This window comes from Cryptomeria japonica, chromosome 1 (assembly GCF_030272615.1).
Source record: "Cryptomeria japonica chromosome 1, Sugi_1.0, whole genome shotgun sequence".
NCBI classification, from domain to species: domain Eukaryota; kingdom Viridiplantae; phylum Streptophyta; class Pinopsida; order Cupressales; family Cupressaceae; genus Cryptomeria; species Cryptomeria japonica.
Genome location: NC_081405.1, coordinates 666,937,068 through 666,961,904, shown reverse-complemented (window position 1 = coordinate 666,961,904; position 24,837 = coordinate 666,937,068). Strand labels below are relative to the sequence as shown.

The 24,837-nt window shown below is 35.8% G+C and overlaps 1 protein-coding gene across 1 annotated transcript; it reads left to right on the top strand.

Moving 5' to 3' along the window:
- Positions 1-14,801: 14,801 nt before the first annotated feature.
- Positions 14,802-16,139, top strand: LOC131072008 (UDP-glycosyltransferase 85A1-like). The gene is made up of 4 exons (XM_059211594.1): positions 14,802-15,084; positions 15,167-15,445; positions 15,552-15,924; positions 16,076-16,139. Exons 1-4 carry the CDS (start codon positions 14,802-14,804, stop codon positions 16,137-16,139), a joined length of 999 nt encoding a protein of 332 aa, XP_059067577.1.
- The last annotated feature ends 8,698 nt before the right edge of the window (positions 16,140-24,837 follow it).

The following is a 24,837-nucleotide window of genomic DNA, read 5'->3' as shown; positions in this document are numbered from 1 at the left end:
ACAGAATTACAGACTGTTTATTAGCCAAGTAAAAGTATTAGAAATCCTATGAGAAACAATTAGAATGTGGAAATAGCATTGCCTAAAACTACACGGTTCATTATATATTCAGAATAGTAAAAATGCAGCTTCTAACAATAAATAGTAAAAATGCAGCTTCTAACAATAAATGCTATAGATGGCATTGCACAAATCTATTGATGAATAAATAGTCATGAAGACACATACACTCCTGGAAAGTAGCTAAAAATTTCAAGGGGAAACACTATCTAAGAAAATGGTGATAGCACTATAGCTAAAACTTAAAGACGTATACAAGTTGAAACATTTGCTTCTTATGGACTCCTTTGTACAATGGTTAATTGAAGAGATCAAATAATTAGCTACAGTTTTAAGTTTTGACAAGGAACCACAACTTGAAATAACCTACAAAAGGTTCTCCCACAGTAGCAAAAATCATTTGGGGAAAAAATTGGCAAACCAAAAGTATAAGATTTAAAAAAATCATAAAAAATTGTAGAAAAATAGACAAAAACTACCTTTTTTAAAAACTTAATTGCATTTCCATAGCATAGAGATATAGAGAGCAAATGAAAAAGAGTTTAACAATTGTAGAAAATAGGTTTTACTTTTTGTTTTTATATTCATATTGCTGATTACATAGGCATATATTGAGTTAACTTTTTAAAAAGGCAATCGCCAAATAGTTGTCTAAGTCTATGATCAAACATTAGCTAAGGCTATGAAGTAACCAAGATCAAAATTTATCGGACATCAATCCAGCTACCGTTAGGAATATAGTAGTAGTGGAAGCCATTTTGAAGTGATCCAAGACTTTCATCATGATTGGGGCAAGGAGTTTTCAAGGGTTAGTTCAATATTTGAGAAAGATTATCAAATCATATTCCACAATTGCAATGCTTTATATTCCCTAATGGCAATTGGTGAGTCCTTTATATGGGGTAGAATTCAACAAAAGGCATTTGTTTGGTTGAAGTAAAAGATTAGCAAGCCACTGGTTTTGGCAGTATCTAGCTTGCAACTACTATTTTAGGTGGAGACAAATATTAATGATTGTGTTGGAGGCTGTCTTATTACAAGCATGTAAGCTTGTTTGTTGCCATTCAGATTTATTTCATGGAGCACTTTGGATATATTGCTCATAAAATGAATTGTATGTCTTTGTCTGAGCAGAAATTAAATATATCAATTATAAATTATAAATCATATATCTATATATATTATATATGTCTTTGGACGTTTAGTGTTCATTGGTGAGGCAGCCACCAAGGTTGAAACCCCACTGAGCCACTGAGCTCACAGGCCTTCTGCCTTCACTAGGCCATTGAGCTCATGGGTTTGAACAAGTGAAGTGTGCGGAATGATGGCCCTTAAGAGATCCTCCATAAGTGGTCTCTTTGGGCTCAAAGCAAGCTAAAAACCCTATTTTCCTCAATTAAAAAAATATATATTATATATTATATCAAAAATTAAATATGTACATTGTAAATTTTAGATTATTTTTAATTAATAGTTTACTATATAACTATTAATATATATTAATAGTCTATAATAGTTTAAAATTTAAAACTACTTTATAGTATTAATTGTAAACTATAGGGGCTCACCCCTTGCCCATCAAAATGCCATCTATAATAGAGCATAATAGTTATAATTTTAAAGTTAGTGTATAATATTAATATACTTGTCCGCATCAAAATCCATGGGCTAGGTTGTGCAGAGAGCTCACGTCATATTGAAGCCACAATTTAGAGCAGATTTGCTAGCTGCGACACTATCTCATATGCCCCCCACAAATTAAGATGATTGAGGCCCTTTCAAATTTGGTTGATGACCGCCATTGTTCCTCTCGCCCCTCTACTTAGGGTTTTTCAAAGGTCAAAAAGAAAACTAAGGGACAAAATTACAAATTGTTTCCATGAAGATTCTACACTGACTCTGATTCTATCTCGCAATCAGCCCTATTTCTGAGTGATTAGGTAATTTCACAAGATTTATAGGGTTTTGGGGTTTTTGCAATGATTTTTTTCACTTTTTGGGGGGTTTTTAACTAATTTAACGCAATTTAAATGCGAAAAATCCTTGAAAATTGGGTCAACGATTTTATCATGAATAAGGATTTTTTGGGGGAATAAATTGGCAGGCTCCATGATTCATGATTAATCGGGTATAAGCACGGTTTTTTGCAGATTATTACTTCTTTGGGTTCTCCCAACCTTTACCTAATCTCACATGGGGGAGTGAATCAATATAAAACAATCTTAAAATTTAACAGCCAAAATAAAGCAATCACATAAGATCTAACAATGAGGAAGCGCAACCCACTGGAGTCTCCAATCCCCACTACTAAGCACCAACTTAGCAAGAGACACCAATCTCTTTTATTAGAAAACACCAACCTCCAAATGAACAACGCCTTTGTCTTCTTGAATATTGTTTCTTCAATGGATGATTACCATTTAAATCTCCTTCATTAAAATCTACTTGTAAATGATGCAACTTTCTTCACATATACACTCTTTTTCAAAAATCTGCTTGTATTGGAATGATATTACATTATTTTGCTTGCTTACCTTACCCTCGCCTCATCTTCTTTTTATATTCCCCTTATGCCTCTTCATGAAGATGGGCGATCCTTCCAAGGAAGATGTCTTCTCCAAGAGGGGCAACTACTCAAAGGGGTCGGACCCAATTAAAATAATAATAATTCTATTTATTTTGGACAACTTGTCCCTCATTTGGGCACCAGACTAAATGGGGTTGGCCCATCCATCAAAGACAAATATTTATCTTTGAAACACGATAAATATTTTCTTTTTAGCTTAATCCTCGGCATTTATTCTCTACACGATCTTCCTTTGACATCAATAATAAATCCTTGACATTAACTCTTCGTTGACACCAATGACAATATTTTCAACACTTTCGACTGTATAATGATCAATATATTGCACAATGAATATTGTCAACACTTTCGACTGTATAATGATCAATATATTGCACAATGATTAAAAACAGTGTGCTATATCCTATTTCCCACAATACCTAAGCTTTAGTATGTTGGATTTAACTTGGGTGTTGCACCATGGTCTCACAAAAGGCATTTTGTTTATTGCTGAGCCTTGTGCCAATCTTTGAATGGCTGGGCGTTTTGTTTTATGCTTGCACCAATCTATGAAAGGTCGATCCTTTTTTTGGCTTGCGCCAAACAGAAGGAGGTTCTGCAATTTATTTATGGATTCAAGTCATATTAAATGCCAAGTCTTACACTTCACTTCCTCTATATGCTGCGCTAGATATATCACGTGTCTGTTTAGTAATTTTGGTTTTTACAGACTTCATTATTCACTGCTGGCACCAGATAGGCTGAGCATCTTTGCTTGAATATGATCTGAATATGTATATGCTTATTTCTTCATATATATGATGTTATATTATCTGCAGATCCAAACTTGGAGGACTGCACCATAATCAATATACCTTTCACTTTTGACATTTCATATCCCCTTTCCTAAATTAGTGCATGGACCTTGATATTCAGAAACAGATCTTTTAAATGGTTGCAGCTTATATAGATGGTTGGCTGAGTCTTTTTTGCCCCTCAATGGCTATCGTATTTTGTATGCCTGCGCATCTATAAGCTGCTCCATCATTGTGCACTGTTTAAAGTGTGTTGCCTGGTTCATTTTTGGCGTGCACAATGATCCTGCTCTCTTTATTGCCCCCTACTTATCAAGGACTTGTGTGACACATTGTTTTATCTCAAGAAATTGTGCAGTGACAATTGTTGGCATTCATCTGTTTTAATGATTATGATGCTATTCCCCTCTTATTTTCACGAGAGCTTCATTTGCCTTAGAACATTAGAAAATATTTGAAATAGTAAAGCTGGGCCCACATGACAATTCATCATCCTTTCGCCAATAGTGCAACACTTATTTCTCACATCTTTGCTTTCCTTATGAAGGAGCATTGTCTGTTGGATGTTGCTTGTAATCCAACAGTTCAAACAAATGGTGGCAGGCTCTGTCATTGCTGCCAATTCATTTGTGTCATACTAAATGTAATTTCAACATATATGTTGGTGCCATTTTACTCTCCAACTGTACAATCCTTTTGAATGTTGTGTACCTTCCCATAATGTATGTGCTATCTATCTTGTGATTGCATTGGTTATAACTTATCTCTAAGCAGTGACTCTGATTCAAGTATTGATGGCATCAATTGAATCCAAAGGCATCAAAATAAGACATAAGATTTTGGCCAATCAGAGACACTGTCTCTCGAGCTCTGTAATAAGATCTGAACTAGATCTCTATTCCAGACATCCTAATCAGTATAGGCTGATTTTAATCAAAAAGCTTTATTTTTTTGTGCAGTCATAGAGAAGACACAAATCACCATGATAAGTATAGCAAAAGCTAAGCAGTTGATCAATGCTAGTAGCAAGTTTACCTTGTTGATGTTGAGAGGCAAAGGAGAGAAATAGGGGTACAGTTGAAGGGGCTAAATAGCATATATACTCATCAAAAACAGCAACGAGTAGACAATTTGGTGAGTAATTTTTCTAAATTATTTGTAGAGCTTAAGAGGCTGCCCCCAAAGCGAGCTATTGAACATGAGATTCAGTTATTACTCAAGTATCATTTACCCTTCTTGGGGCTCCATGGGAAAAGTATCATTAAAGCAATGGAATTCAAGGAGCAGCTCAATGGAGCAAGGAGTTATCAAACTAAGTACCTCTCCATGTGGATTGCCTATTGCTATAGTGGCAAAGAAAAATAGGATATGGCAGATGTGCCTATATTATACGCCTGAATGAGATTACTATGAAGAACCAGTATCCACTGCCCCAAATTGATAATAAATTCGATCAATTGCAGCATGCCAAGTATTTTATAAGGCTGGAGCTTAAATCTGGATATAATCAAGCAAGGGTCAAGGATGAAAATGTGTAGAGGACAGTATTCAAGACACATCCAGGACTTCTTCAAATGGTTGTTTTCGCCTTTTCGGTTGTGCTACACACCAGCTACCTTCATGTGCTTTGTGAATGAGCTATTGAGACAATTAATTCACTCGTGTTATTGTAGAATTTAGATCTAGATGACATATTGGTTTTTGGCAAGAAACATGAAGTGCATTTATCCCATTTTGAAAAATGTTTGAGATTTTGAAGGAGAAGGAGAATAAGATATTACTGAATGGTGAAAAGTGCGAGTATGCCAAAACCAGTGCTCCATGGGCGTTGGGGACGGGGGGACGCAGGGACGTGTTTCCAGGACCGGGGCACCAAGGGCCTAAGTTTGGGGACGGCGGGGGGACGGTGGCGGGGGGGTGGTAGGGTGGTGGTAATGATATAGTTGTACATATACATATAGTACTTGAAAAACTAGTTTTGAAAAGATGTATGATAGTATTACAGTATAAGAATTACATTTTCAAATGAGACAATAGGAAATTTGAAATACTAAATCTAAATACCAATTACCAAGATTTCTAAGTTGTGTTGTTATATGGAGCCTAATCAGACTTGGAGGTTAGATTTTTCCTACTTCTATTGGCGCGGTTTCCCCCTATATTTAATTTTAAACATTGCATATACGTGGGGGCGACAAGAGATGTCTGGGCATCTCCCCGTCCCTTGAGAGACGTCTGCACGTCTCTCGAAGGACAGGGAGACGCCCAGACGTCTCCACGTCTCCCTGGGAGATGCGGAGATGTCTCAGCGGCGCTTGGGTGGTGGTGGCGGGACGGCGGAGGACGTCGCATCCCCATCCCCCCGTCCCCGAGACGTTTCTTACGGGGAGACGTGGCCAAAAAGGGGGGGGACACGTCCCCGTGGAACACTGGCCAAAACCTTCTTGTGTACTGTGGTCATGTCGTGGGTGATGAAGTAATAAAGATAAATCCATCCATGGTTTAGATAAATGTCAATAAGCATACCACCATATGTGATACGCAGCTTTGTAGGTGCAGCCTGATACCTACATAAATTTGTAAAAGACTTCTCATACATTGCTGCCCAATTGCATTAAGTCATGGGTGAAGGAAGAAAATTCTATTGAGGTAATAGACAACAACAAAAATTTAACAAGCTGAAAAAAAAAAGTTTAGTACGGCACCAGTCCTCACTTTACCCAATTTGCAAGCTCAAGGAATTCTTAGTGATTGTTTAGAATATTGCCATGACACTTGTAAAGGAAAAATCTAATCATCACTTGCTGTAGGGGAGCTCTTGTATTAATATGTTGCTGTTGAAGATTGTCCATCTTGCTGAAGTGACTTCAGTTGTTGCCGAGGTGCTAATGGGAGGCATATGATGTTGCTTAAGTGTGTGCATGATGCTGTCTAAGTATGCATCATTTGCCAAAGTCCATGTTGGCAAGATAAAAGGAATTTTTGCTTGTTGACTTGGAAAAGGCCATTTTGGGTCTTTGACAGTGAAAGGGCAGAAAAACACCATGCAATGAGGTTGTTTGTTCATTGTTGTTTGCATGATACCTTTTATTTTTATAAAGTATTGGCTATAGATGCATGTTGGTCAGCCAAATAACTGTTGAAATTCTTTCTTGATGACCATTGGGCTGAAGATGAACAACTTGATGGTTATGTGGACAGTTGAACAGTTGCAAATAGGCAACCATTCCTATTCCAAAGGCTTGTCTGTCTTCCTCGGGGTCAAGCAGCCAAAGAGGGAATGAAAGGAGGACTTTGAGACATTCAAGAGGTTCAGTTGGCTTAAAAAGTGACTCTGACAGTGGATTTGAATAGGATCAGAGGGTGCTGAAAAGTTCTTGTGTTTACACAAGCAGAGAAGAGGCGGGGGGGTGAAAATTACATTGTAATACTCAAAAGTCCAGTGTAATGTCATTTTTTCTCCTTGTATTCAAACCTATTAGTGATGGAATACTGAAAGATGACTCTTCCGGGAATTTTTCACCTGACTTGGGTTTTCTCCAGAAAAAAAGTCGTGTCATGTTTAATTTCTTGTGTGTGTGCTCTATTGCTTACTGTTTCCTTCTTATTATCAGAATTTCATACTACTGTATCTGTTATAAACCTTTAAGAGTAGTTTTCTAAGAGTTGTAGAAAAGTTAATCTGGAAATTAATAGTTGGCAAATCGTTAGGGTCGGGAATCCAATGATTTATGGATCAGTTACCATTTATACAATTTAATTACATGCCATTAGCCCTTAGTGCTTCACAAAAAGGGCTGCATTAAAATTAGAATGTAATGTCCCCACTTTGAAATGGAATTTAATAATAAATAATAATAATAAAATTAAAATATTAAAAATTAGATTATAATATAAAGAATATAATTAATTAAAATTTAATTAAGTTCATGAATAGTTAAAAGATCATTGCTTGAGGACAACCAATCTTGGGTGGGGCGGACTGTAATGTCCCCACTTTGAAATAGAATTTAATAATAAATAATAATAATAAAATTAAAATATTAAAAATTAGATTATAATATAAAGAATATAATTAATTAAAATTTAATTAAGTTCATGAATAGTTAAAAGACATCGAAGGAAAAGTTGTGACTCCCTCAACAATAAGATATAAAAAAGGAGAAGAGAACCTCATTTGGGAGGGGGGATAACTTGGAAATCAGAAGTGCAGATCTGATTTAAATAAGAAGTGCAGGTCTGATTGTGAAAGGTTGTGTCCCTTTCAAAGGGTAGAAATAATGAAGAGTTGCACACTTTCAAAGGGTGTTAATGGTGAAAGGGTGTGTCTCTTGCCAAAGGGCATATATGATGAAGAGTTATGACCTCTCCCTCACATTGAGAGATATAAAGAAAAAGGAATCAAAGCATCTAGTAACATCACCATGGATCAGATCATATCAAAACTATTATTAAGTTACAGGCAGTAACATCCTTGTTCTTGGTGGTATGCATAGGATGTGTTTAATAAGTATGCTTAATATATGAAGCCCAATAATGTTCTTATGCAAAATTGATAGCAATATTAATATGGACTGCAATATATATGACAGTCATACGTAATTTCATATATATATTCATAATACATAAGAAATATTTATACTTATAGTCTAAATAATGTTATTACTGTCAGTGTTTAAGAAGATGAGAATGAGATGTTCCAAAGAGGGGCAGTCTAAATCCAAGCAATAGGTTAAGTTCCAAGATAGGGTGGGGATCAACGACCCATAATCCTTGAGGGTATAGACCCAAGATAATTAAGGGCTTGGATCTGTAAACTTTGAGGGAACCTATTGTAGTTGGTCTCTAAGTGTTTTATTAACATTTGTAAACCCTTCTCCTTTAAAACTGTGTTTGATATCTATATTAAGAACTATGAATAATGAAATTAATCATCTAATGGGGAAAATAGATAAACACTTGATAATAACTAATTGAAGAATATCAATCAATTTTAATATATTGAAATAGATTAGGTAGGGGACATTACAAATGGTATCAAAGCTATGATCCTGTCATCCTGCGGGTAGTTAGTTAATGCTTAGAAAAGAAAACAAAATGAGTAAATAGTTGGGCAATGAATTGCCATGTAAGGCTATCTGAGCGATGCTTCAACAGCAAGTCCAACTGCAATAAATAAATAACGAGATAAATAAATAATTGATAAACAAAATAGCTTTAAACTGTCCTAAAACTATAATCAGTTCCGTATTTCTCCACATCCCCAAGGGAGATGGGGGCTGCTAGGGAGGGACGGAGTAATTCCATCCGATAGGATGCCCCAAGGGTGAAAGACTCCTCCTAAAATCTGGGTTGTATGCCCCAAGGGTGAATGGACTGAGTTCAGTAATCTGGGCTAACTTGAGAGTTGGTTTCAAGCGCCCTAGACAGCCAAACGATCTTCTAGGAAAAGGGACGGATTGATTTAAGTTTAGGCATGTTCTTAATGACATCACAAGATATATTATGATATTTGCATATGAAAACGTTGATTTATGATTATACTATATATGTCTTCAACTTGATTGCTCCATTGTATATGTAGGTTTTTTATGAATGCTTATGAGATTGTTTAATGCTATCATGTTTTCAGCATGATTACATCATGCACCTTTCTAATGTATGTTTCTTGTATTCTTGGTATATATATACCACATGTATTCATAGATTGCTTCATGTCTAATGTGTTTTTCAACATGTATACCTTGTGTCTTGCTTTATGACCGATATGTTTTCAAAATGTATGCTTCAAGTACTCTTTGCTTTTATACTATGTATATTTGTGTGTTTGCTTCATGTCTGATACGCTTTCAGCATGTATGCCTTATGACTGATGTGTCTTTAGAGTGTTCACTCCATGAGTGCCTTTCTTATACATACTTGGTACTTGTGTGAATTGCTTCAAGCCTTTCATACTTCATGCCTCAATGTATTTGCATATTACTTTGTGCTTACGTGAATGCTCCATGCCTTACATCTATGCTATGTGCCTTATGTATATTACCTTATGTTTACATGCACCCTATTTCATACTTTATGTATATACTTAGGGATTTGCGCTACATGTTTGATATGTATTTAAGTGAATTGCCTCATGCTTTAAGTGTATATGCGTGCCTTATGTATGTTTCTCTTAAATATATATACTCTTCATAATTTGAGGATAATTATGTGTCTACGGTGTCTTCAATATGTTTGCTCCATTGTATGTGTAGATGTATACTTGTATTGTATAATTATGTGATCGTGTCATACACTCCTTCCTAGCGTATGCTTTATGTCTTGAATATGCTTCACATCATGATTGATATGTGTTCAATGTGTTATGTGCATTTATGTGCCTTCTTCAAATGTTTGGTATCTTAAACATAGCTACTTCAGGACTGATTTGTTTTTTGAATGCTTACCCCATGTGCGTTCTCTAAGTGTATCTATCATGTATGCTTTACATGTGATTGCATCCTATCTATAGCATATGTTGTTCTACATAAGTACTTCTCTCATAACCACATACACTCCGTATATATACTTTGTGACTTAAAAAAAAATTATTTGATTCATGTGTTACATGTATTTCACTTGTATGTTACACACCCTAATTGTATTCACTGTGCTTCACACCTTGTGTATATTCATGTGTATACTCCCTCTTTTATGTAGATACTTCTACCTTATATGCTTTGGATTTACACCTTCTGTGTATTTGTATGTATGACTCATGTCTTATGTATTGAAGTGTATGCTTGATGTATGGGGTTTATGCATAGAGTGTTTACTTTGTATATGTTTCATATACATGCTTTATGCTTCAGATCTTACGTGTATTTGTGAATATTTCTATAAGCATTACTTATGTTTATGCTTCAAGACTTGCATGTATATTTCAAGCCTTGCATGTATTCAGATGACTTCGTGTGTATTACTTCATACCTTGTGTAGATACTTCATGTCTTACACACTCTTATGCCTCATACATCATTCCTTGCATGTATTCATGTGTATTACTTGTATTTAGACTTCGTGCCTCACTACCTTACATGTATTGTGTATACATTTAATGTATGCTTCGTGTTCTCACATATACATATGTATACTTTGTTTTTGTTTTTATTTTTTGGAAAAATGATTTGGTTTGAGAAACTTGTCAATTGCTTGAGGACAAGCAATTTCAGGAAGGAAGGACTGTCATGTCCCCTCCTTGATTGATATATATGAAACAATTATTATTTATTAATTAATATAATATAATATAATATTTATCAACAAATGATTATTTGAAATTATTAGATATTTACTTTTTTAATTATATTTATTTATCAATAATAATATTCTTGAAGTATTTAAATTAATATTATATTACATAAATTATATACAACATATTGAAAACCCAGAATGCAACATATACATGTTGAAGACTTAGAATACATATACAACAAACTATACAGAAAATATATACGTTTATGTTAATACATATACAACAAACCATTTATACATATACTGCAAACATATATCTATGAAAGAACATCGAATGCTAGAAATGAGTGTCTAAGACATTAATTAATTCTTAAACAGCCAATATCACAAAGAAATACTATTTACACTTGAAAAGGTAAGATCTATTATGTACACTTAATAAAAACAATGACTAATGAAACGGAAGGGGTGCGATGGTCTTTGTTTTATTACAAGTGGTGAATGGTTGTTGTGTGAATAGTGATGACTATTACATGAAAGGAAATGACTCTTAAAAATATAGATAAATATAGAGTCTAAATGAATGGTAGAGGAGGTGGAATATGGGTACATCTCTGAGGTTATAATTCAGAATAAGGAAGATAAAAATAATAATAAGCAGATAGAAAAAGAAGAAATAAGGAATGCATCCGCAGTCAATGTGACTGGGAAAATCCCTATGGGTAATAATATGAGGTTGGTAATATTATTAATGCAATTTGTTATTACTAATGCCATTTAATATTATTAATACAATTTAATATTATTAATATAATATTATTAAATATAATAGGTGGCTATTAATATAATATAGTATTGTTAATACAACAAGTTGTTGTTAATATAATATCATATTGTATTGACAATATGATGTTGATAATGTAAAATAATATTGTTGATTCAATACAAGTAATATGACACAAGAAGAGGAATATAAAAGGAAGCCATGGTAGATCAAAAAGGGAAAAAAGAATAATATAATGATTGTAAATCTAGATATCGATATAATAATAGATATTAATATAATAATTATAATTCATATAACTAGAAATTAATAAATATGTGAATGATTTATAAATGAATCGGAATAAGATTAATTATTTAGTATGGTAAGATAGCAAGTACCTGATAGACTAAAGAAAGAATAGAACATCTCAGATTTGATTCATGTTAAGATAGTCTTGACTGTTAATCAAGTCAGTTTAAGTCATAAATACTTTGAAAATAGATTAATTATAGTTAAAATTGACTAAACCCTAGTAGGGGACATCAGAGCCTTGATCCTGCCATCCTACAGGGTAAAGAGGAATCAATGAATCATTCTAGTCAATAAGAAGGAATCTAAACAATACAAGTATTTGCGTGTATGCATATATCCATGTGCATGCTTCATGTTTTTATGTGTATTCTCCATGTTTGGTGCATTCCTGATATATTTCCAGCATGTTTATTCCATGTGTGTTTCCAAAGCCATTTCATATTGGAAGTCATTTTGAACATTCCATGATCATTGCTTGAGGACAACCAATCTTGGGTGGGGCGGACTGTAATGTCCCCACTTTGAAATAGAATTTAATAATAAATAATAATAATAAAATTAAAATATTAAAAATTAGATTATAATATAAAGAATATAATTAATTAAAATTTAATTAAGTTCATGAATAGTTAAAAGACATGGAAGGAAAAGTTGTGACTCCCTCAACAATAAGATATAAAAAAGGAGAAGAGAACCTCATTTGGGAGGGGGGATAACTTGGAAATCAGAAGTGCAGATCTGATTTAAATAAGAAGTGCAGGTCTGATTGTGAAAGGTTGTGTCCCTTTCAAAGGGTAGAAATAATGAAGAGTTGCACACTTTCAAAGGGTGTTAATGGTGAAAGGGTGTGTCTCTTGCCAAAGGGCATATATGATGAAGAGTTATGACCTCTCCCTCACATTGAGAGATATAAAGAAAAAGGAATCAAAGCATCTAGTAACATCACCATGGATCAGATCATATCAAAACTATTATTAAGTTACAGGCAGTAACATCCTTGTTCTTGGTGGTATGCATAGGATGTGTTTAATAAGTATGCTTAATATATGAAGCCCAATAATGTTCTTATGCAGAATTGATAGCAATATTAATATGGACTGCAATATATATGACAGTCATACGTAATTTCATATATATATTCATAATACATAAGAAATATTTATACTTATAGTCTAAATAATGTTATTACTGTCAGTGTTTAAGAAGATGAGAATGAGATGTTCCAAAGAGGGGCAGTCTAAATCCAAGCAATAGGTTAAGTTCCAAGATAGGGTGGGGATCAACGACCCATAATCCTTGAGGGTATAGACCCAAGATAATTAAGGGCTTGGATCTGTAAACTTTGAGGGAACCTATTGTAGTTGGTCTCTAAGTGTTTTATTAACATTCATAAACCCTTCTCCTTTAAAACTGAAGTAGTAGCAAGGTTTGATATCTATATTAAGAACTATGAATAATGAAATTAATCATCTAATGGGGAAAATAGATAAACACTTGATAATAACTAATTGAAGAATATCAATCAATTTTAATATATTGAAATAGGTCAGGTAGGGGACATTACATAGAAACATAAAGGGGTTAGCATTTGGACAAGTATGTAATATGCATAGAATAATTTAATGTTGATTTTTCTTAGCCTACAAAAGCAAAGTTGTAAGGAACTTGAAAACCTAGGGAGAAAATTTATATATACGAATATACCTGCAATAAATTTTTTATAAGATATAATGCTGCCGGAATGGGATAGACTTTGATCTCTTCCAAAGTTATATAAGCATATCTTTGGTTGAGAATGGTTATGGTATATTTTTGTTTATTTAAAAAAAAAATGTTAATTTGTCAAGGTTTAGAGGAAAATTTTGTTTAGAGATATGCTTATATAACTTTTCTTTATTCAATTTACCTTGTTAGTCTTTGATTATAGTTGGGCTTGGGCTCAAATATTACCATTTATAAAGTTTCTGAATTCTTTAGAAATCATTTTCATTTGTAACTATGCTTTATCTTTTAGACTCGAAAACTACCATTAAACAATAGAATGCAGTTTCTGGATTCAATTATTTTAAGATTTCGTGCATCAACATTTTGGATCACACTCTGTGATCCATCATTTGTCTCTCTTCATCTTGATGATGGATCATCGAGTTTGATCTAAAACGTTGATGCAAAATATCTTGAACACAATTGAGTTTAAGAACTACATTCGTTCGTTTATATGATAGATTGTCGAAATCTCTTCAACATTGAATTTTCATTAATACAAACTTCTAATATTGTATCAATTTTTAATAAAATACTTAATTTTTATAAAATTAAGTATAGACCTAATGTTAAGTTTAAGTAACCATTGCACCTTCTTTTAGGTACGAGAACTAATTATATTTTAAACCACATCAATGTTTTCTTGTTTTCAAAGAGGACAAACTGAGAAAAACATTTCAATTCGGGAAGCAAAAATTATTTTAGCCAATGGAAATCAGATCAGACATAATCAAACAAAACGTTGTTATAAATCTCACTATAAATCTCACTGTCAATCATTGTGCGCCATGTCATAGTAATGAATGTGTTGTCAACGACAAATACGCATGACCACTGCTTCCAAACTATACCAAACAAATATATCATATTCAATAGGGAATCTCTAAAGGATTATCTGTCATAGAAGAAAATTGTTTAATATGAACTTGAAGGATCGACCGTCAATCACTTATAGCTAAACCAGCATCTCCACCGAGAAAACATATATTGATTCATATTGCTCACCTGAATTAGTTGGCTGGTAAAGACGTCGTTAAACAATTTAGGGGAGAATTGTAGTAAGGCCCTCACAAGGAGTCGAAAGGTATGAAGATGAATGGCCTGCACGCAGTGATGGTGCCTTACCCTGCGCAAGGGAGTATCAATCCTCTCATTAATTTGGCCCAGCTGCTCTCTTCAAGAGGGGTTTTCATTACCTTCGTCAACTCGGAGTGGACTCACAAGTGCATGTCCAAAGCAGCTCATAATGATGATGAACCCACATTTAAGTTTCTCACGATTTCAGATGGGTTGCAGGCCAGATCATGGTCGCCTGTCCAATCTTACCGATTACGTAATTGCAATAGAAAATCTTGGGCCCGTCTTGGAGTATCATTTGCGGTGTGGCTTAGCGGAGGGATCTCCTCCCATCACTTGCATTATAGCAGAAAATTTCATGTCTTGCACTCACCAAGTGGCCAACAACTTGGGAGTGCCCCTAGTCATCTTCTGGACAATGTGCGCCGCCTCTTCTATTGCTCAGTGCAACTCTAACCTTCTCGTCTCTCGTGAACATATACCCGTCAAAGGTACAAATTCTAGAATAGTAATCACCAATTTTATTTTGACTGAACAAAAATGTATGTAATATCTGAAAGCTTATGATTGCAGTGGAGGAATCGAAGAGGGCAGACAAAGTGATAACTTGTTTACCTGGCAATCTTCCGCCTTTGTTGCCGACCGATCTCCTTTCCTTCTATCGCGCTGCTGACCCATCGGACATTTTGTATCAGTACTGTCTCCGTGAGTCCCAATATCAAAGTAAGGCAGACTATGTGCTGGTCAACACGTTCGATGAACTGGAAGCCCCAGAGACGGTAAGCGCACTGTTCTGTAATGGCTGTCCTGCTTTGGCAGTAGGGCCTGTATTTCTTCCCAATTTTCTGGAAGGTAGAGATTTAAACGGGCGCGCGAGTCTGTTCGAGCAGGACGACAGCTGTCTTAAATGGCTCGACACCCATCAGCCAACTTCTGTGATATACGTTTCCTTCGGCAGCGAAGGAACAGCTGGAGGAGCTGGCAATAGGGTTGGACAAAAGCCAGCACCCCTTTCTTTGGGTGTTACGAATGGATATTGTGGGAGGCATGCCTACAATTCTGCCGGAGGATTTTGAAGAGAGGACAAAAGATCGGGGCCTGATTGTGAAATGGGCGCCTCAGGTGAAGGTGCTATCCCACCCTTCTGTAGGAGGGTTTCTTACGCACTGCGGGTGGAACTCCAGTTTGGAGAGCATGAGCTTGGGAATTCCAATGCTTGGATGGCCCTATTTCTGTGATCAGTTTCTCGACTGCCGCTTGTACAAGGATGTGTGGAAGATTGGCATGGACTTGGAGGGCGTGGATGTTGATGAAAATCTGGTGGTCAAAAGGTAAGAGATTGAGAAAGCCGTGAGGAGCCTGATGGAAGCGGAGGAGCTGAGGAAAAGGGGCATGGAATTGAAGGAGGCGGCATTTAGAGCGGTTGCGCGGGGAGGTTCTTCGTTTATGAATTGGAACAGGTTTATTCATGACATGATTCAGCTTTCCAATTCGGCTTCTCTTAAAATGCCCGAACCGTAAAAGTTTCAGCCATGCAATTTATTGAATAGTCTGTATTAAGTGATGCAAATAATTTTGTATACCATGGACAATAAGATGTTGTGTGACATTGTTATGATATTCTATAATAAATTTGATATTGGAAATAATTCATTTTCTCACAGCTAGGGTAATATCAATGTAATCAGCAAAATAAAAAATAAAGCACACTCTCATTATCATTAGAAATGGACTCAACTTCCACAACAGCAGAAGAGATCCTTAACCCAAAACACCAAAGATCCATGAAAGCATCCTCAAATCACTTGGGGATAGTGAGCACAAGCAAGAAGAAAACACCAAAGACTTCCCACTCAGCAGATGTGAAACTACTATAAACCAAAGGGGAAGAGACAAACCTAAGCCTACACCACCAAAATAAACAAAAGCAAGAAATGGGTATGGAGACATCACACCCATAAGAGCCCAACTAACATTCTAGAAAATAGGTCTAGAGGCCATCAAGCATTTGATTCCATGAGGGAACCCCAACAAAATGTCTCAAAGCAACTCCATCCCAATAGGAGTCAAGAAGGGAAAGGCCAACCAAAAAAGAGAGAAACCCATAGCCAGATATCCATAGAACATACCAAAAACCAACCGAATACCTGAAACATCATCCTCTTAGAATAGAGCAATATAAGCAATCCAAGAAATACCTCTAAGAGAAAAGAGAGTAGAAACAACTAATGAACCAAATTCATCCCAAGAAACAAAACCCTTGAGCAACAAAATTGACCACACACTAGGGTTGGCCAAAGAAACCCACAAAAGCTCATAAGACGTAGTTTCATGCTTACCTTGCAACTGATCATTCCATCTGACACCACCACACTCGATCCTACATCCGACAACTCCTTCATAATCCACTGAAGAGGAAAAGCTATCCATGTTAGGCATGGTCTTAATTAATGGAACAAGGGGTACAGAGGCAACAAAATTCCCCATAGCAAGCTCTTTCAAATCACAAATCAGAGTCACCTCATGAGAAGGAACAACAAATGCATTCAAGTGGAAAATAGCGCCACCTATATTAATCAAGTGGAAAATGACACCACCAATATCTATCAATACTATAAGCACTAGTGCTAACATCCACAACTTCTACACCAACTAGGACAAGAACCCTAGCTCCCCCAAAATGCCTAGCACCACCATAGCACACCAAATTAATGAAACAAGGGCTAGGAATTGTAAATACCCTGAATAGAATCGCCAAGCAAAGCACATCCAGGGAGGATCCATTTGCATTAGGGTCCCCCTCATCCTCAATAGCTTCCCCTATAGCCCCTTCACCTCCTAAAACTCTAGTTCCCACATCACTACTCCCACTCTTACCCATTGTTACCATGTAGCTAGCACATCCTTGATATGTTAGATATTGGTATCATCCATGGTACATTAATGTTAGTATCACCCTCAATTTAAATAAATTATTTACCTAAGATCACACTCATGTGCCATCTCAGCCTTATAAGAATCAATATGTTTATATATTCAATCCTCACAAGATATGTTTTCTTAAATAAATCTATGGCCCAAACATATGAGAAAACAAAATACCAACTATATCATTCTTGACATGAATGCCTTTTATTTAAATTCTTGAATAATAAAATCACTCCCTCACTCGTCTACGTATCTTGTCAACCATGCAATTTACTGAACAAACTCTATCACACATAGCAAATAATTTGGTATTTCATACACAATTAAGTACCATATTGTTGAACATTTATAGTTTTATAATAGATTTGATATGAAAAATAACTCATTTTCTACTACCGTCCTTAAATATGAATAAGGGCTACATATGGAAATAGGTCACATTTGATTTCAAAGATAATATGACTAACAAAAAATTAAATTTTCACTTATTTCTTATTTTAAAAATAATTTTATCATTTCTATTAAATAATAGCTAACATTACATATGTTTAATTAAGTTAGGTGGGGAAGGGCCCCAACCCATTACATACTAGAATAAAAAACTCACTATCAACCAAAAATATTCAGGGATTGGAGAGCAAGCACACAAAAAAACCTTGAGTTTAATCGAGTTTACATAGAATGAAAATAAACATAACAATATAGTAAAAACAAACTAAAAAATAACTAAGACTAAGGACAGAAAAAATCAACAAGGGACATTAAGATATATAACCCCAACTATCAAGTATATCATTGATCTACTCCTCCCAAGGGTGTAAGTTGATGTTCTTATTTCCCTCTGCCCATCCATCATCCATCCTAGTAGGGGATTTTTTTCTTCATCTTTTTAATATTTCTTTTCACAGTAATGGCCTCCATCACACACTTCTAGATAAGTCCTCTATTGATTTTGACTAGGTTCTCAATGACACCCTCCAACCATTCGATCCAATCCCTATTTCTTTCACATTCTAGGCAATTTTGTGGTGTTTCCAAATTTTCAACCCTAACATTGAGATCCTACAACTTTGTAGCCATAGTTTGTTAGTCTTAGTGCTTGCCTGGGCCTCTTGCAACCTCCTAATCTTCCTCATCGCCATAATATTTGAGGCTAACCAACTCTTCAAGAGCTTCATTAAACTAGGTTTTTGTTTAGTGGATCACGAAAGTGAATCCTCCTGGACAAGGTTTAGAGGTTCTTCCTAGGTTTCCTTACTACTTTCAAAACTATTACCATTAGAGTTAGAGCCCTTCGATTAATATTCACTTTTCTCCTTTAGGGGGGTTTTCTCCAATGCCTCGTTAATATTAGCAAATGTAGTCAGTTTAACAATCCTAGCAAACTTATGCTGCCTAAAAGAATCATTAACATTTTCCTTGGTAAGCTCACTATTAGATATTGTGATAGTGGGGGAGGGGAAACAACAAGACTATTCTCTACGGATTTACAAACTGCTTTACCTTTGTTGCTAACAGATTTAGTGCGACCAGTACCAAGGTTTTCCGAAGTTTTCTTTCCCCTCTCTAGGGTGAATTTTAGCCCAATATATATAATTAGAGGGATTATCACTACTAGGATTAGGTTTGTGCTTCTTAAGAGAGCATAGTAGGGCTTTGCACAAGGAAATGGCATATGAGCAGGATGGAATTTCATCCTTACAAGAAATTCATTTTTTGGAGTTGCATGGTGGTGGAGGGTTTTGATCTTGGTCAAATAGGGAATTACAAGGAGGGGTAGGATTAACAATGTGAGAATTCTCTAGATAGTAATTATAAATAACATAAATTAAACCCTAATGCAATAGAGGATAAACCCCCTTAGTAGCACATTTACCTATCAAAGAGAAAAGAAAGAATATGTAACTTATTTTGTATGCCTCAAATGATTCAAGATAGAGAAGTGATAACCATGAACCATACCACATCTCTCCTTGAAGATGAAATACTTGATAATATTGTAGCTCACAACTCTCCATGGTGATAGAAAATATTCCCTACTAAACCCATTCTAGTGTCTCTTCAGATGTTATTCTTCCTCTAGAAAGAGCATCAATGCAATCCCCATAAGCTTATTTTTGGCTTAGTCAAGGAACCTTTTATCCTTTACACTTAAGCTCTGTAACTTAAACAATAATCTCCCTTAACACTTCCATCTTAACACCCCCAACCACAACTCTACTACTCTTCAAACTATTCATAAACTGTGAAGACAAATATTCATTGCTTCCTTTCATAATCTTGAAAAAAGGGGTTACTTTGTCCCTATCAAATATATCATAGAATTATGTGTTCTTCTTGAGAGAGGAAATTGAAGCAAGCTCAAACCATAGTATCTGGCCTCCCATGGAAACAATTCTTCTCCTAAAGGAAGAACAAGCACTAAAGAGACCCAAAACCAAGAAAGAAAATCTAATGATAGATATTTATATAGAATAAACAATATGAAGGCTAAAAGCCACCAACAAAACTCTTTTACTACCACCACATGAGAGAATTAAAATTTTATTAATTTCCATTTCAGAAACTATAACTAGGTTGCTACTCCACAAATGATAATTATTGCAATAATTCCTTCTCCAGATTTACTTGTACACTTTTCTTGTGCATGTACTAAATCATCTAATGCTAGTTCCTGGTGAAAGAAATTGTAGACACCCAAAATTGTCCAATCTAATTAAATAAATATTTTATTTATTTAATTATCTAAGCTTAATTCTTCTATTAATTAAATAAATCTTTATTTATTTAATTAATTCATTTATCCTCTTCTAGCCCTATTTCTCATTTAAATAAATACCTTTATTTATTTAAATTTTCCTTTTCCTAAATTAAATAAATATCTTATTTATTTAATTGATCCCACTTGTTCTATTAATTAAATAAATCTTTATTTATTTAATTAAGTCATTAACCTTTTCTACCCATGACACATGTCATTCATCTCTTAATTCATACACTACCTACCCCTTTCATTATTTTATTATTTCTTTTACCTACCCTCTAATCATAGCCGACCTCCTTTTACACCTCTCAATCTTATCCCTCCATTTCATATAGTGTCTTCTATATAAGAGGATGCTTCCTTCATTATCAAACCCTAATGATTTTGATGCACTTGACTACACTACGATCCTACTTGCAACCACATTTCGTTCTTTGTTGAGCTCTTGTGCACTTAAAATCTGAGAGCAAATATATCAAGCAAGATCAATGGAGATAGGAAGAATGGAGATCCAAACCCTATTGGACATGTGATGGTATAATCTTTGTGATTTCATTTGATTTGCATTGTCTTAGGTAATCTTCATATGTTATGGTGGATCTTTGTTGTTGTTAGGCTAGGGTTTTGTGGTTGAATCTATTTAGCCTTTCAATATCATTATTATTGTTATCCATTTTCACCATATACATTTTGGCACACCTGGTGGGACTCTTGTCCCTTTTTGCATTTAACATTCTTGTTGCAGATTTTGTGTTTTGAAGTGGTAGATCTGACGTTTTCGGCAGCATTTTGATATTTTCGTGTCTGCGTACTTTTGGATCGCATTTTTGATTTTCTGGCGCGTTTGCGACACCTGAAATCGTGTTTGTGTTATCGGCAATATTTTATTTTTGCAGGTTCCGGGAATCGCGTCTGTGTTATTAAGTCGCGTCTGCGGTGTTTTTAGCCGCGTCTGTGTCCAGAGGTCACGTCTGCGTTCTGGAGCCGCGTCTCTGCCTCACAGAACCGCATCTACGTCAGGAAGTCACGTCTGTGTTGAGGGTAATCGCATTTGTGTTCACCGATTTCAAATTTTGGGTTTATTGATTCAGTTTTGGGTTTTACATTTAGGGTTTCAGATCTGGTTTATTTTGAGCTAACATTTTCAGATCTAGCTAACAAAATTGGTGCAACTTGTCTTGAAAGCAAAATCGTTTGGTTGAAGGCCCCTATTTTCACAAAGTCTTTTGGGTTTAAAATTTACCTAACTTGTGTGCTTGCAGGAAGGGGTGATTATTTCAAACAATCCAAACTACTAACAACTCTTTGTTGCAGGTCCTTGGCAAGGGTTTTTGGATTCTTATTGTGTGCCTTGTTTTCATAGACTAGCAAACACTTAAATTGGTGCACTAAAATTGAATCATTGTCTTTTGTGTCTTGAGCAATAGGCTCTTTTTGTTTAATCTTTAGAGGGCCTGTCTTCCCATGTGGTCATTAGGACTACTAGTGAGAAGAGAATGACCCAAGTGGTAGCGAGGAAAACCCACCTCTTCCGAACCACTATAAACAACTGTATTTATGGTGAAAACTATGGATAATGTGTGCTAATTAGTTCATACCGACACTATGTCTCCCCATAAACCCGTTTGATCAAATTTATTTGATCAGTTGTAGGGCGTAACCCCTATCGGCTGGGAGCCTTCTATATTTACAGAGCTGAAAGTGCCGCATGTATGGCCACACGAGCGGATGCCCTTACTAGCACCTTTTTTTTTTAGAAGTCCAAATCCTTCTAGTTGTTGGGGTAGGAGGTCAGACCTCTAGTAGCAGCCCACACACATACGGTTCTTAGTAGAGATACAAAGTTTGCCACGGGGAGTTTTCGTGGGGATTGATGCTTGGCTGGCCCGAGAAGTGAGTGCCAAGGGTGGAGCCATTGAGGTCAAGCATCTAAGTATCTGCTCTGAATAGCGTAGCCTCGGGGGTAAAACCCCATGTGGGATCAACAACTATTGTCTTGGCCAGCCATAAGAATTGTGCTTGACTTATTTTAAACATTCAAACATTCAAGACCAAACAGCAAAACATTGTGTCTTTTGTGTTTTCAAGTATATGCAAAACAATTTTACATCAAACAACACACTTTTCTTGGAGTCATTTTGAGTCTCAACACTTGCAAACATTGGGTCTTCATCAACACTGTGTCCTCTTGTCACGAAAAAATAGTCAAACAGTCAGATTTGGTCACAACAAAACAACTTCACAGAGTGAAAAAAATTGCACAAATTTTGCAGAAACGCGTCTGTGTCTGTGTTGTATAATCGCGTCTGTGAAGGGCAAAAACGCGTCTATGTTCCCATAATCAACATTGCAATTTGTACAAAATCTCAGAAACACGTCTGTGTTAAATAGAGCCATGTCTATGTCAGGAAACCGCGTCTGTGAAGTATACAAGCATGTCTGTGTTCAAAATTGAAAAAATGTTACAGTCCAGCAAACAAACAGAGTCAGTTTCAGAATTCTTGAGCTTCCTAGGTCATTTCTCCATGGTTTCATTTAGCATTCAACCTGTCTTTAGGTCTCACACAGTCCATCATTGCTTTACTTCTCTCATTACATTCACATTTGTCTAAACTTGAGTCAAAAGGTCACTTGCTTGTCCTCACTATACTTTGTCAACACACTACATACAACAACATTTTGCTAAGTGGTCCCTCATCAAGGTTTCTTACCTTTGGGTCTCATTTGGTCTTACTTAGAGTCAAGGTCAACTTACCTCATCAAGAGAAACTATCCTCTCTTTGGAAGTCACACCTACTCTACTACATACATACTTGGTCTTACACTTTGGACATTGCAAGTACACTTCAGATTCATTTACATTCCATTCAACTCTTGGTCTTCCATACCTTTTTACATATTCATCTAGTCTCACACATCTTGATCAATACCTAGTTCATGGTTGAAACCTGCTCTCAAAAATCTAGGAGAGAAACTAAAGAGGCTCAAGAGTCCGCAAACATGAGTTCTTATGAGTATGACAATGATATCTTTTTCAATTCTGATCATACTACATTACCTGACATGGATGCCTATAGAAACATTCCAAATGTTGAGAACATGGACACTACAAACAACAATGATACACACAATGATGATATGGACAAATTTTCAGTACATTCAGTAGATGTGGAAGAATCCATTATGAATTCCCATTTCAATCGATTGGTTGAGGAAATAATGAGGAGGGATAAACAATACTTCTTACAAATGATGGCACAAAGTGGAGCCAAGATACCTCATGATTTTGACATGTCTCAAATAATGGAAAATCGACCTTTGCAACAACCTCACTCCAACATGGATCAAAGGAGACCTAATAGTGGAGGCAATAGAGGACCACATATGGTACCTGAATCACCATCATCTTTGTTTCAAAAACCAGAGGTCCCATACACACATGGTCAAGCATATGATACTCACCTTCACAGGCCATTATGGAAGTCTTATGCAAACAGATATGCTCAATCACATACCAATGCTAAGGATCAACCACCAAAGCAATTGGATATTCAAAGGCATGCTCAAAATTTGGACACAAGGAAACCCCGTGTCAAATTTGGGGGTAACACATTAGAACATGACATGCCTGTAGAATATGGTATACATGCACAAAATAGATATGGTGTTCCTCAACATGAATCTATACCAAGTGGTCCATATACGCATCATCTCTATAGACCTCCTCCATATGAGCATGTGTATGATCAATATCATCCATATATGCAACATGATCCTCCTCAAATTGGTGCCTCAAGCATGGGGTATGGTCCAAGAAGTAGATCTCCAGCTAAGAGCAATTTGGAGCAACAAATCAGAGACTTACAAAAGAAAATGGAGGACAAATACACCAAAGCCAACATACACAATGAGAGACATATGTCCCTATCCATTTGACAAAAGCATTCCAATGCCTCCATTTCCTACACACTTTGTGAAGCCTAAGTTTGATAAGTATAGAGGCAAAGGGGATCCTAAGGCACACATAAGACAGTTTTTCACAGCTTGCATTGAGGTAGCAGCAGAAGAGACATATTTGATGAGATTATTCCCACAAAGCTTAGGCGATCAAGCTATGGAATGGTTCTCCCAACTTCCACCTAGTATTAAGTCATGGGGTGACTTAGCAGAGGCATTTATTCAACATTTCTCCTACAACATAGAGACAGACATATCAGTCACTACTTTGTGCAACACCAAGATGAGATTATTCCCACAAAGCTTAGGCGATCAAGCTATGGAATGGTTCTCCCAACTTCCACCCGGTATTAAGTCATGGGGTGACTTAGCAGAGGCATTTATTCAACATTTCTCCTACAACATAGAGACAGACATATCAGTCACTACTTTGTGCAACACCAAGCAAAAAGAGGGAGAGTCTTTTTCATCATTTTTACAAAGATGGAGGAATCTAGCTAGCAGATGCTCCTGTGAAATTCCACAAAAACAAATGGTGGAGATGTTCACCCAAAATGTTAATAAAGACATTGGCTATGATCTAAGGAAAGCTTGT